At 37.8% G+C, this 13,940-nt stretch overlaps 1 protein-coding gene across 2 annotated transcripts in view; it reads left to right on the top strand.

Annotated features, from left to right (window-relative positions):
• Positions 1-13,940, top strand: part of poc1a (POC1 centriolar protein A) — a 54,728-nt gene that overhangs the window by 21,920 nt on the left and 18,868 nt on the right. For both annotated transcript variants that reach the window (XM_015348018.2, XM_015348020.2), the window contains exons 8-9: positions 43-111; positions 2,315-2,467. In XM_015348018.2, the coding sequence (XP_015203504.1) occupies positions 43-111; positions 2,315-2,467 (222 nt within the window). The remainder of the gene's footprint in view (positions 1-42; positions 112-2,314; positions 2,468-13,940) is intronic.

The following is a 13,940-nucleotide window of genomic DNA, read 5'->3' as shown; positions in this document are numbered from 1 at the left end:
GCGTGCTGTATGGCTTTTTCATGTCTGCTGTTTGCTTTGCAGGGCCCTGCTACGTGTGTGGCCTTCTCCAGGGCCGGGAATTACTTCGCCTCAGGTGGCTCAGATGAACAGGTGACTCTTTGTTTTATACCCTCCACACTGAAGTGGTCTGAACAGGGACATGGGCAGAGGGCTGGCAAAGCCTGTCTGCTCTTTAAATATGAAGCTGTTCAAGCCTGGCGTGTGATACATGTGGTTTCCTGAAGTGGCAGCAAGGCACTGGAGTTGGGCTGGGATCGGCCGGGCAGGGCATTCTTGGCTTTCCCAAAAGAAAAAAGAGAGTCCTGTGACTTTGCCAGATGTTACAAGCTTGCAGTGACTGCAGCGAGAGATGCGCCTCTCCTCCTCTGTCAGGCAGCAATGCAGCACCTGGTGTGTCAAATATTGAATGCCAGTTCACGTGGGTGAATTGGAGGAGCATGTCTAGAGGCCTCATCCTCTCCTGTGTGCATGCAGAAGATACTGCCTGAGTGCAGAATCTAAAAAGAACTGCCCAATCCAAATCGGGTGCACATGTGATAAAAATAAAATAGTCCAATTCAAATTCTAAACAGCCAATGTCTCTGGTGATATCTAGATTTTATCCATCCATCCATTCATCCAATTGGTAACTTCTTTGTCCAGCACAAGGTTGCAGGGGCGCTCGAGCCTATCCCAGCAAGCAATGGGTGCAAAGCAGGGTATGCACTCACACTGGGGCCACCTTTTCCAGAAGCCAGTTAACCTTCCAGCATGTCTTTGGACTGTGGGAGGAAACCCATGCAAACAAATATACAAATCTACAAATTCCACATAGCACCCCAGGAATTGAAACCCTGGGCCCCAGTGTTATGAGGAAGCAATACAAACCACTGCGCCATTATGCTGACATTCTACAAATGTAAGAAATACTTCAGTAGTGTAAAAACACAAAACTGAAGGTAGTTTTATTTTTATTGCACATTATCCCATTGTGGTATATATACCCTAAGCAAACCTTAATTTATTTTGTATTATCAAGAGTTTCTTGACTCAATGAGGAACGACAGGAGGGCTAGAACTCCATCAAGCTGTTTCACACCAGATCGTAATAACATGCAACATATTCCGGACGATTAAACCCCAGTGATTTCCAGCCCAGAAGATGTCTTGCTAAGCCCATTGAGAGAAGTGGTTGTGAAAACAAAAAATAAACCAGGCAATGTAAGAAAAAGAATAAGTCTCTCCTTTCAGGCCCGTCTTTAATTCCCACATTCCAGAGGTCTGAGCCAGCACTTCACGCTATGTCCCGGGGCCAAAGAGTGCACACTATGTTTTAGTTAACGGGTCAGCTCAGGCCTGACTGAATCATGCCGAAGGAATTTGTTCCATAGATTTTGTGAACCACAGGCTGGCTGATGGCAAGTCAAATGGTTGAGTCGAGTACCTGTCCGATCTTTTTGCACTCTGCTTTTCTTGTTGAAAGATACTGTAAACGTTTTTCAGCTTCTTAATTTTTGGCAGCTGCATTCTCTTACTTTTCTTAGAAGGGAAGCCAGCGCCTGTTTTTTATGGAATTCTGCCTTTCTGCCTTTCTGATTTAATATTACAAACAAAAACATCCAAAAACCTTACGTCTTATAACTCTGGCTGTTTTAATCTGTGATATAGATTTTTGAGCTCTCTTTTAAGCTGTAGCTACATTTTTAATTGTTTTGATTTCTCCCTTCATAAGATATAGAGATGCTTACGTTGGTAAGAAGACTGACCTCAGTATCAGTTTTATGTGTTAAAATCAATTTTCTTCACAGTTTATTTTAGTCCTATGAATTGAAAGGAGGACAACATGTCTTTGTATTCTCTAGTTGCACCGAGACATGAATAATTCTGTCTGGTAATTAGGAACACTTTTTTTTCCACAGCTCATGATTCTTGCATTCAATTACCACCACAGGCAATGAAAAACGAGTTGAATGTGTATGAAACAAAAAGATGTGTATGTATATGCAGAAAATTACATTAAAATTCTCTGCTTATATCTGTTTCTGAAAATATTAAATTGTGAAATTCAAAACTGTTTTCCTACAGTTTTTGTATGTTACTGTGATTTATCTCAAACCCAGAAAAATCCAGATTAATTACTTTAGTCTTAATCTTGCTTTCTTAAGGAATTTCTTTTTAGAGGGAGAAGGAGAACTACGTAACACTATGACTGTTGCTATTTGATTGTATTTCTGCCTTTGCATTTTAAGGGGAAAAAATGATCAGACACACACTCAGCCTGCATTTATAAGATGGTAAACCTGCTTTTCTTTAGGTCATGGTGTGGAAAACTAATTTTGACACTGCAGATTACGGGGAGGTGTTGAGATTGCAACAGAGATCCACGAGTGTGAACGGGGCTACCCAGACTGAGGACCGACAGTCAAGGACATCGCGGCGTGTCCCAGCACAGTCCCACAGAGAGGAGGTAAGCGTTGGAACTGGCGCCTGAAACAATTTCTGGAATTTCAGAAACAAAAATGAATTGTAAAGAAGAGGAGACACTTCAACTTCCAAAAGGGGCTGCAAGGAGATCTCTGTTTTACAGTTCCTTTGATTGGAAGATGTTTAAGCATCTTACTTGAGTAACTGTAGTTGCAGTACCTGGTTATTAAATATCAGGCCAGTGTTTTCTCTCAATGACGGGGGGGAATGCACAGCTTTGCATTTAGCTTTTTCTGAAGTTTTCAGCTTTTGAGCACCGGCCGATGTTTCCAAACCAAAGAAAATATTCCCTGATGTGTGTCAGAGGGCAGGGATTTTCATCATGAATTCTTGGTCGCGTTGATAAAAATGTTTTGTGCTAGCCCTTTACTAAATTGTGATTTAAAGTGGGTTTAGCTTGAAATAAAATGCTCTCTCCTCCACTAAAAATATTCCTCCATGACTCCAAATGTCACATCAGCTCTTTTTTAAAAAATATTTTGATTATTTTGAAGACCAACAACAGCACGTATTATACATTTCTTTCATAACTCTTTTGAGTGATGATCTGAGATTAATGCTTTTAAGAGCTTAAGATGGATTTGCAATCACATTCTATCTTCATCGCACTCTGTGTGACTTGTTTAGTTTTTAGAAGCATGAGTGCCAGTAAGGAGGGTGGATTTTGGACAGAGATTTGTGTCTGCAGCGAACTGGCCTGAAGCCAATACAGTTTGTTTCCGTGCGTCTGAAATCATCAGATAACAATTATGCTTGCTTTCCACATCAAGCTATCAATGTGAAATAAATGACAAGTTTCCTTTTTAGAAGAGACTCTACCACCCACAACCCACTCTGTGCTTTGCTCAGTGCACCTATATAACAAAAGAAGCATGGTGGTCCTTTCCAGTAATAACTGTCAGTGTTTTATGATAAAGAACAGAAAAAAGAACAAGCAGCTGAGAAGGAATTTGGGAGAGAGCCCTGAGTCGACATATCTCTGTTGTCTTAGGTTTGACATTACAAAGCATTCCAGGTCTGCTTTTCACCATAGGTTTTGATTTTGGGAGCTATGCACTTTTATGTAACAACCTTTCATTTGCTGAGTATAATTTGTATTTTAAATACAATATTTACGTTTCTGTATTTATCTAGTTGAAATCCAGTGATGTCTCTGTTTCATTATTAGTTTGTCTCGGTTTCTGGTTATGTGTGTGAGCCACAGGACTTTGTGCTTTTTATCCTTTTAACAATTCTGAGGTAAGCTTTAATTCATTCAATGGTAAGAAACTGTATTAGCCTTTTCTGAATCTTTTGTACACTACCTTATGTGATGTACTTATTTTTCATTCTTTATTTCCCTTTCCCCTGGCATAGAGTGTTGGTGTACAAGTAAAGCTTTGCAACTTTTTTCAGAAACTTGGGTTATTGTTCAGCTGGAGTTGATCTCCATCACACTGAAGGCTAAGCCTGGAAAAGTATAGCTTTGCTTTAAGATGAACATCTACAGCAGACTTCAGTACTTTTTAGCTCTAAGGTCCTTCATTTGTTGAATGCAAAAGTTCATTTTGTCATAGAAGATGCTAATTCGTTTCTGGTATCGCATAAAACACATGAGTAGCGTCAGCCTGTGGAATATGTTGTTCTGTAAGACTTACGATTCCTACATGTTTCTGTCCTCTGAGGAGAAGGTACAGTCCAGCCTGTCCCATCCAGGGGGAAGGAACAGTGTCCTTTCCTGTGTCTGAATTACCTGCAGCTGCAAGGATTGTTATAATTATTTTTAATTGTCCATTGCAGTTTTTTTCAGAAAAACATGTATACAAATACTTGATGAATTAAACCCTTTTTCATACATGGAGAAAATAAATTATTTTCCTCAAAATGCTTATTTGCAAGGTTGTGCAGTTGGGGACTTTGGGGAGAATTGCTTTTGCACCTGAATGAATTTCTAGTTGGAAACTGCGGTGAAGCTCTGGTGATGTACGAACGTGTCGTGCTGCGGGTTCTTTTGCACAGACTTGATCAGGTCTTCACCCCGGCAGCCCGCCGTGATGAGTATCCTTGTCAGAATTGAATTGAACTTGAATTGAACTGTGCTGATGGGCAGGTGAATGACAGTTAGAAGGATGGGCTGTCTGTTAGTGCGTCTCGAACCTGAGAAGAGCAGAATCTGTCAAAACGCTATAAGGTGTCAGGAATAAATTACACAGGAATAAATATTTCCAACAAAGAAGGGGATTCATTTTAACTTTTTTTTTCTCACTAACGCAGATGACTGATTTATGTTTTGTCTTGTACTCTGGACCTTCTGTGCTCTTCTAATCTATATTTCTCAGCTATCAATCATTGCTTACTCAGGAGTGTTTAGACTCTTCAAATGGTAAATACAGTACATTTCTTACAGTTTGCATGAGAGAACAGGCACATATACAATTGCTCTCCTTTCAAAAACCTATCAGTGCCCTTGGATTGTTTTCTTTAACGAGGTGCATAACTACAGACATAGAAGACATAACTACAGCGCGGGCCACAGAGTAGAGCTACATCTTAAAGCTTAAAGATTTGAATGTCTGTTTTTGATTTTTTTTTCCTTCCAAGTTTAAATTGGAGGCTGGAGTCTTAATATTTTAATAACCCCGAATTCCTTTAGCATTTGTCTCCTTTATAGTTTGGTTGTCTGAAGGAATGATATTTTCTCAGTGATTACTGTCTGAATTTTCTCTCATTATAGTCCTGTGCTCGTGGTGGGGTTTCTGCCAGGATAAGGGGGGTCTTGGAGGTAGGGTATGATGATGGTTATTTTCTTGGCATCTGATCAGCATCAGGCCTGGAAAGGGATCTTTTGCTTTGAACTGAGTCTGCAACAGATGCTAAAGCTTGACTAGGTAGTTTGGGTCTCCCTCCTCTGTTGAATGTGCGGAGGTAAAGTTTCAGATGCCCAGCTTTATCATGTTAATTTAAGTGAAACATGGGTTTGTGTTTCCTTAGAATATTCTAAGTATTTTTTTCTTTAGCTTTTATTCTTTCAAGGCTGAAAAACGTAGCCTTTTTTAATATATATATATATTTTGCTTGGTATTTTGCATTAAGCAATTAGAAAATGGATGGATGGGATTTTGTTTCAGGTATGACCAGTCAATCCTGTTTTTCAGAGAATTTGGCCTGGGGCTTATATTCACATGGCAGAAAGGATTCAATGAATGTGTGCCACATCTGTAGAATGTAATATTGCTTTGGAGGGCTAACAAAGTATTAGCAGGCGTTTGGTGAGGAATACTGTTCAGCATATGGAACAGTGCTGACTCTGGCTGTGACTGGGAGATAGTGAGCACTTCTTTTTTCTATTCCTGGATATTTGCAGTTCCCAAATTCTGAGGTTTACTTTCAAGCCCTTCGCATAACTTAACTCTTTATACCCTCTCAATCAACAAGATGTTATGTAAGTATCGCTGAAGTAACCTTGCACCAGTCCATACTTCATAACTGCTTGTTATTTTGTAAGCACAGGCGGAGGCAAATACCTTTGGACTTGGTTCAGGATCATCTCTATGGGGTTCTCTATTTTCACGTTTTAGTAATGCTAATTGTGCAATCAGACTTCTTTTGAATCAGATTCAAAGTGCAAATCTGTGTATAACTCAATAGCTGGATAGAATTTGTTGAAGTCTGTCTTGGGTCTAAATATTCGATGAGTCAAATACTTCCGAATGTACGGTTATATGATTTATTCAAGAATAGTTTATCCTAGTCCTGCACTGTGGTTTCTAGGTCCATGTGTCTCGCAACCGGGGGGTTATGATTTGTCTGGGTAGCTGACTCATTTATTTACTGAAATGTACTTGCAGCAAATCAAGGGAATTTTAGACTGAGTTTCCCTGTTAAACAGGTATTTGAAAGGCAACATGGGTATGCTGACATAAGAGCAACCTATCAGAAGACCTTCAGTGCCAATCATATTTCCATAGACGCTTGGCTTTGAGAGAATGGAGCATAAATTTACACACACACATCATTCATAGATAGCAATTTCCCCTATAAAAAATGTTTGGATGTGGCAATTGCTTTCCTTCTTTTTGTAGCCATGGGTTTCTTTATTGCTAAACATTTTATTGGTTTGTTTTCCCATATAAGTTTGTTTCAGTAGTGTAATAATGAAACTAAAACACCTACTCAGATGTTCTAAAATTTCAAAAAACCAGATGATGAGAATGAACATCATTAATATATGTGTAAGCTCAGCAAAGTGTTCAAATCATTTACTTACTGATATCTTGCTCAGATCTGTACAAAGCAAGGTTTGTTCATTTTTCAGACTATTGTTTAACTGTCTGCTATTAAGTTCTTAAAAATGTTCAATTATACTTCTAAATTTCTTATGCCGTAATTTCCTTTCCAGTTTTATACCTCAGGTTAAATTAATTGATGTGTGTGATGTTTTAATTAAGAGAAATAGAATTAATTAGAATTACACAAAATTCAAGTATTTACATGTCTTATAGACAAGACTGTCCTACCTGGGCATTTCTTAAACTCGGAAGATGTGTTGCATCGATACAAAATATGTTTTTAAATATTCTGGAGTGGATAAATAGATGATATGTGTGATAAAGGAGTGTCATACCTTACACAATAATGTAAACACAACATATTTTAAGTGTACATCAGTGATCAAGATTTTAAGAATCTTGTGAAAATACTTTTATACCTATGTATAATTAACATATTTCCTGTTGTTTTGTTGTCTAATGTTCTTGTCTTAGTTCAGACATGAAGTGCTATCTTTCAGTGAAGTGTATTGTACCAGATGCATGTGGAAATCTACGTCTTTGAAGGTTGTCAGTGGTGCATCCTTTGTGTCATTGAATGTAATTGCTAAGCATGTCGTGAACATAAAACAGTACGATTGCAATCTGAGAAAAGGAGAAAGGGTTTCACTCATCTGTTTTGGCTTGAGGCCCAAAGTTTACACAGCCCTAGTGTAAGGCTTATGCTGTTCTTCATGAAAACGTTTGTCTTAATGAAGCATACATTTCAGTAAAGAACAGAATGTCAAGGGTTCTTGCTCATTTTTTTTCTAACCTCGCCAAGCTGAGGCAGAAGTAAAGAAGTAGTACAATCCATGTGACCGTCCAGGAGCTGAATCTTCAGAAGTGGAGCCATCTGGCAGAGGACATTATGTAACAGCTGATTTGTTCTTAGTGTCTCTTCTGTGGTCCTGGTATGATTCAGCCTGACACCATGTCAGCGGTGGAGCGAGGGTTTAGCTGTCGTCACCGTGATGTGCTAGCAGTTGTTCCAGGGAGTGATACCTGTTGGGCTCAGTCAGCTGGGGCGCAGGACTGTTGTGCAGAAAACAAAGAGAAAGTGGAAGAACGCTGGAATCTCTTTTATGCTCCGTTTGGCTTTTTTCGTTGTTGTTTTTTCTTCTCCTAATTGTCCAGAAGCCTTCAGTGCAAGGTGACCTGGCAGCTCCGGAAAGGTTTAGTTTCAGTTTGTCGTAGCAGGTGGGTCTCCTTGGAGGAAAAAGGTAACAGGGTTTTCCTCGCGAGAGTGTCTCGATCCTGTCTAATTGGAGATGCGTGATGGGCCTGAGGGCAATCCTGCCTTTTTGAACATTCTGAAACCATCTGTTTTCACAGCAGGCTGGGTTCATTAGGGCTCGAGTGGTGAGCTTGCTTCGTTAGTAATGAACATCCAGTCCTGAGTGATTCAGTCCATAAGCTGCAGCCTTATGAGGCTTCATTTTCTTGACGTGCTGTGCCATAAATACAGACCTCTTTATAGCAGGATCCGCCAGACAGCTTCCTGTCTTCTCAGTCTAAAGTGTCCCCCCTGCTGAACTGGAAGGAAGAGACATAAACAAAACAGAAATGACAGTCCCTGTCTCTAGGGGAAAGAAGGGAATAGCGAATAAGAGAAGTTATTGTATACAATTTCTTTTTTCTGAAGAACAGTGGTACAACACACCTTGTTACTTGGGTTGAACAGTAGGCTGAAGCCTTCTGTCTTTCACAAGTGATGGAACCAAAATTTGAATGTTTCTGGATCAAGACAGCTGACTTACTGACATCCATCTGTTTTCTAACTGCTTCTTCCAATGCAATTCAGGGTCGTGGAGGGGAGCCTATCCTGGCAAGAAACAGGCTCAAGGCAGAGCAGACAGACACACGTACACTTACACCAGGGTCAATTTTCCCAGAAACCAGCTAAAGTACCAATATGTTTTTGGGCTGTGGGAGGGAACCCACATGAACATGGGGAGAATAAACATACTCCGGGCATTCGCCTTAATAATAATAATAATAATAATAATAATAATAATAATAATAATAATAATAATAATAATACCTGCTGTAAAGTTCACATCTCTCTGATACTGATTAGATATTGCACATTTTTTATATATTTGCAATAACCCTTGCAAATCAAAGTGAACATGTTGGTTATATGCAGAGTTAGGTTACTTGTGGAAATTATGTTGCCTTTTGGAGGTCAGAATGTGCCGATTCCAAAAGTGGAAAATAGTCGCACAGTTTCTTGTTAACCACATTTATGGGGCTGCCTGGATTTCATCCAAAGCTTCTAGAGTTCTGCTATTCTGTCAGGAGAATGGGTAAAGGAACAGACCATTAGTGCTAGTTAAATATTTAAAACCCTAGTCAAATGTCACAAAGGCTGTTAAAAGAAAAGCCCTGACTGAGTATAGGATATACTGTAGTTGGTGAAGGCGCAGCGCAGTGTCCTGGTTTATAATTCTAGCACTTCATTAGTGTTACTTAAAGGAACAAGGGCACTCAGAGGTATCATTCAGAACCTCATGAGAGCCATGCTTTTGTTTTTAAAAACAGACTTTATGGAAGTGACTGCACTCTACCTGCTTCTAATGTTACAGGGATCATTAACTCTGAGAAGTGTTTTAGACTACAGTTAGCAATACTTCTAGACATTCTTGCTTTAATTACATTAAGGACTAACTAGTGGTCAGCGTTCATCAAGTCCTTTAATAACCTTATTATATTTTTGAATAGTTTTCTAGCATCTCCAGTAAAAAAGAGCCAGGGATGAGACAGGTGAAAAACTTCATCTGCTAGGAATGTTGTACACAGCTCTGAGATCAACAAGTTAAGTAAAAGTGGATTCTTCCCCAAAGTGCATTACATTTCAGATGGAAAATCTCTGAGACCAAACCACAATGTTACAAAAGTAGTAGTGTATTTTGTTGAGATCTTTAAACATGCTTCATTCATGCTTTTAAATCTCACAAACCGCATGGTTAGGAGAGATTTTTTTTAGGTTAAGCTCCTAATGCCAGGTTGGGGTTTGCGAACACTGCTTCTTTAAAAGGATGTTCATTTCTAGCCACAGATTGAAACTTCTAGGGAGATGGTGAGTGAGTCATTTAATGTCCTCTGCAGGTGAAGTGATTCATTATATTGACAATGTTATGCTGGGTACTTTAATATTCTCCTGCATATTGCCATCACAGTCTTCTCTAATAGCTTGTAATAGATTTCTTACATTTGTAAGGTATAATTACAGCCATCTGAAGTGTAGGCTTAGGTCATTATGGCACCAACCCCTCTCTGGTGCCAGAGACAATTTTAAATTAATGATGTCCTACAGTAGTTATCAGCCTTTTATTCACATTCAGTGGAGGTTCAGGGTAAATGTATTCAGTGCCAGTTGCTAAGGAGTTTATGTATGATTCTCTGTGACAGGGTGGTTTACAAATAAGTAGGTTAATTATCCCATCATTACATTCGTGGAGACAGGTCTGTACCACATAAGGTAAATGGCCTTTCTCTTTATTGGAACCAATTAAAAATTCCTTGAATCAATCTTTTTGCCTGTTACTTGACAAGTTCAGAAAGATTTGATAGGTTCAGTCCATTCCTGCGATTGAGGCTCTGTTGGGCATCATAAAGACTTTCTGTTTCAATTCTAGTCTCGGTTCTGATGTTTTTTGGATGCCGCACAGCAGACTTTGTGTTCAGGAAGATGCATTTTTCAGATAGGTACTGAGAGCCTCCTCATTTTACGGATGTCTTATCAAGAGTATGTGTTCTTTCCTAGCAGTGATGACCATTATGGTATTATCATTCAGTCAAAGACACACATCTGAATTCACGCTTGCTTTTCTATTCTATGAAATGTTGAAAATAGTGTGGAATGTATACAAATGTGGTTTGATTAATTCTGTGATTAATTTAAAACATAGTTATGATTTGGAATAATTCTACAACAAGTATGTATGAATATAGGTTACAATTATCTATAGGTGTTTTTGTTAAAAGAACTATAAGCACATTTTAATTTGACTGGATAAGCACAATTTACTGTACAATAATATTTATAGACTGTATTCTTGTACTGTGAATAACTTTATGTGAGGATCTGTATTCTGTCTCAAACAATTGTATACTGAAGCATCAAGAATTTGACACTCAGCAAAAATGTTCCTCTCCAGGCAACCTTCTTTTTCTTTAAGAGTTCTAAACACAGTATCTGTGTACAGTGCAATGCTTTTGACTTATTAAAAATTAATGTGTCAAGCCTTTTCTCTAACACATTCTCTAGATGCACAGCATTTCTGCTGTGTAGGTTATGTAATATGCGTTATTTAATATCTGTACAGGCATTTTATTGTATAGTGGGTCACTCATTTTAATTAAAATTGGTTTGACCTTGAATGTTAATTGTACAATCTAGGAAACCAGATACCAGTACAATTCAAAAATCTATGGGAATTTGTTTTTTTATGTAAAATTGTTTAGTCAAAGGTATATTACATCATTTACTATAAAGTCGAAGAAGAAGGAAGTTACTTTTAATACAATGATATTAACTTTTTCCAGTTGCAGAATGTGGAAGATATTATAGTTATTCCCAAACAGATGGGTTTTTGATATTAAAACAATATTGGTTATCCACATTTTCTCAATTTACTAATGCAAAGTTTTATAAAAAAAAATCTGGTTTGGGGTTTGTATTTTCGGAGCTCTGACCTATTTCATCTTTTCATCATTTCAGTCTCATTTGAAATGATTTCCTCTGCTTCTAAATGTGTATCTGTTGCTCTAAACGTTGTACCAATATTCAACCACATTTGTTAAAATATTGACCATTTCTGATGTGAAAGCAAGATTTGAGAATATTTTGTAATGTCATTATATGTAGATGGTATTTCTACCTAGTAACGCTTCTAATAAATAATTGTTACATAGTGACATTATTTATAATGAATATTAATGATTAGTGCGTCATTTTACTATACAAAATATTTTAGTTAAATAGAAAATATTTTGCTCTTTATTAAAAATCAATAAACTGAAGTAACATCTCCTTTTTGTGTTACATCCTATCTCTGTTCCTTTGACCTTACCATTCAACATAATGTATAAGCAGATAGACACTACTCGATATACCCGCCAGATTAAACTACAAAAAGTCAAATCTCTAGAGAGTGATTGCAGCTCCAGGCACTTCTTAAAATAAATCTGCTTGTTACATTTGTCAATCGAAGGAACAGTCCAGAACTATCTTTGTGTTGGGCTTCAGTTAGATATAATACTCTTCCATTTCCATTTTATACTAACTCATATAGTAACATCAAAAAAGTTACAAATTGTGGCCATCTTGCTAGTAACTCGATGATCTAAAATTTCAATGTATTTTATATGGGATTCCACAGAGTCCACTTCAAATACATAACTCGAGAATTGGTTGCAGACCCCCACAATCCTTCTGTGCAAAGAAGAGTCTCCTGTTGATTGTCCTGAAAGACCTTAAATTTTATTTCCACTTGGATGGAAGTCTGGCCTGTTTGCTGATTTTGAAGAAACCTCCTAAATTGACTTTCTCTCCAACTTCTGGGATTTTGAATACTTTAAAGAATAATCCACGTGATTTTCTGTTTTCCGTGCTTGGAAGACTGGTGTCTGTGTCTGAGTAAGACGTTCCCTTTGGGCCAGAAATAAATCTGGTTGCTCTCCTTTGTGTTGTCTCTGGAGCAGCAATGATGTTTTGTGTGGTGACCAAAACTGCACAATGTCCCAAAAAAGGTCGTCCCAACACGTTGCATAATTCTAAAAATATGCAAGCATTTTAGTCTTTTTATTGTTTCCCTGAACTGTTGAGGAAACTAATGAATGCCTAGAATATCATTTTATATTGTTCCAGTTTCGGCATCATCCATTGGGATTTGAAATCTTGCTACCTGATTGTAATACCTTGCATTTATCAATTAAATTTCATTTACTAGGTTGTTTGCCCACTCTTGAATTTTGTCTCATGTCTTGTATTGCGTGTGTGAATGTTGCACTCTTTGCAATAATGCAGTCTATTTTTGTGTCATCTGCTAATTTGACATGTTTTCCTAATATACCATGCTGCAGATCATTGATATAGTATAGGAAAAACACGGGATCCTAAACCTGATCAATAATGACTTCAGTCTACTAATGACTTCAGTCATTCATCATTCATCCTCACTCATGAGTACTGTTTTTTTAAATGTAAGAATTAGTCTTTCGTGTAATGCTTTTTAAAACTCTTGTTTCTTTACTGGGTTGAAGTACAGTGTAGCTCTTTATAACCTACTATTTCTTTATGACTAGAACATGTTGAACACTATTATTACTAAATGACATCTATAATGCAGTACCTATAGTACTACGTCTGAATTAATACTGAACTAATACTGAACTAATAGCTGAATTAGTTACACTATGGTTATTCACTTGCAATTATAATACATAGTATATAGCCAATCTTGAACACAATCCAGTGTGTCGCAATTTTAAATATTTGAGAAACAGCACCCTCCCAAAGACCTCTACAGGTAAAGAGCAGTTTTCTTGTCTCATATTTCTGTTTTAAGAATGCAAATTGGGGGGAAAAAACAGGGAACCTACTAACCTGTGAATTTACATGGAAGAGCGGGCTTTCCCTACGGCCTTTTGCAGCTCATTTATGTTATTAACAAGGCATCTTTTATCGGAGTCTGAGAACGCCTAGGGAAACAGTCGCATTTTCCAGCAGCTAATTCCCATTATGCACCTGTTTCCCCTTGAAGAATCTCCTGTACTTTATTTTGTTTTTTGTTTTTTATTCACTGAGGGGAGTGTAACATATGAAATGTATTTGAAGAAATCTTTGGGATTGTTTTTTCTCTTTTAATTATACACGCCTGGTTGGGGAGGTGGGGAAATGAAAGGCTGGCTGGCTGGCTTTCCTCTGGCAGGGAACAGAAATTTGGCTATTGATTACTAAAAACCAATAGGGAGATTTCAGATATTTAGAGAATGTGTCATCATTCCAGCACTGTTTTTAAAAGTAATAAAATATAAAAATGGGGCATTTTAAAGTGGATAATGGCTTAAAGCCTACACATCTGGAAACCCTTCTGATTGAGTATATTAGCATTGTTATGTTGTGTCTAATGCATCATAGTATTTTAAAATGTTTTAGAGCTC

The sequence above is a fragment of the Lepisosteus oculatus genome, chromosome 4, assembly GCF_040954835.1.
Source record: "Lepisosteus oculatus isolate fLepOcu1 chromosome 4, fLepOcu1.hap2, whole genome shotgun sequence".
Lineage (NCBI taxonomy): Eukaryota > Metazoa > Chordata > Actinopteri > Semionotiformes > Lepisosteidae > Lepisosteus > Lepisosteus oculatus.
This window is presented reverse-complemented; position numbering and strand designations above follow the sequence as displayed.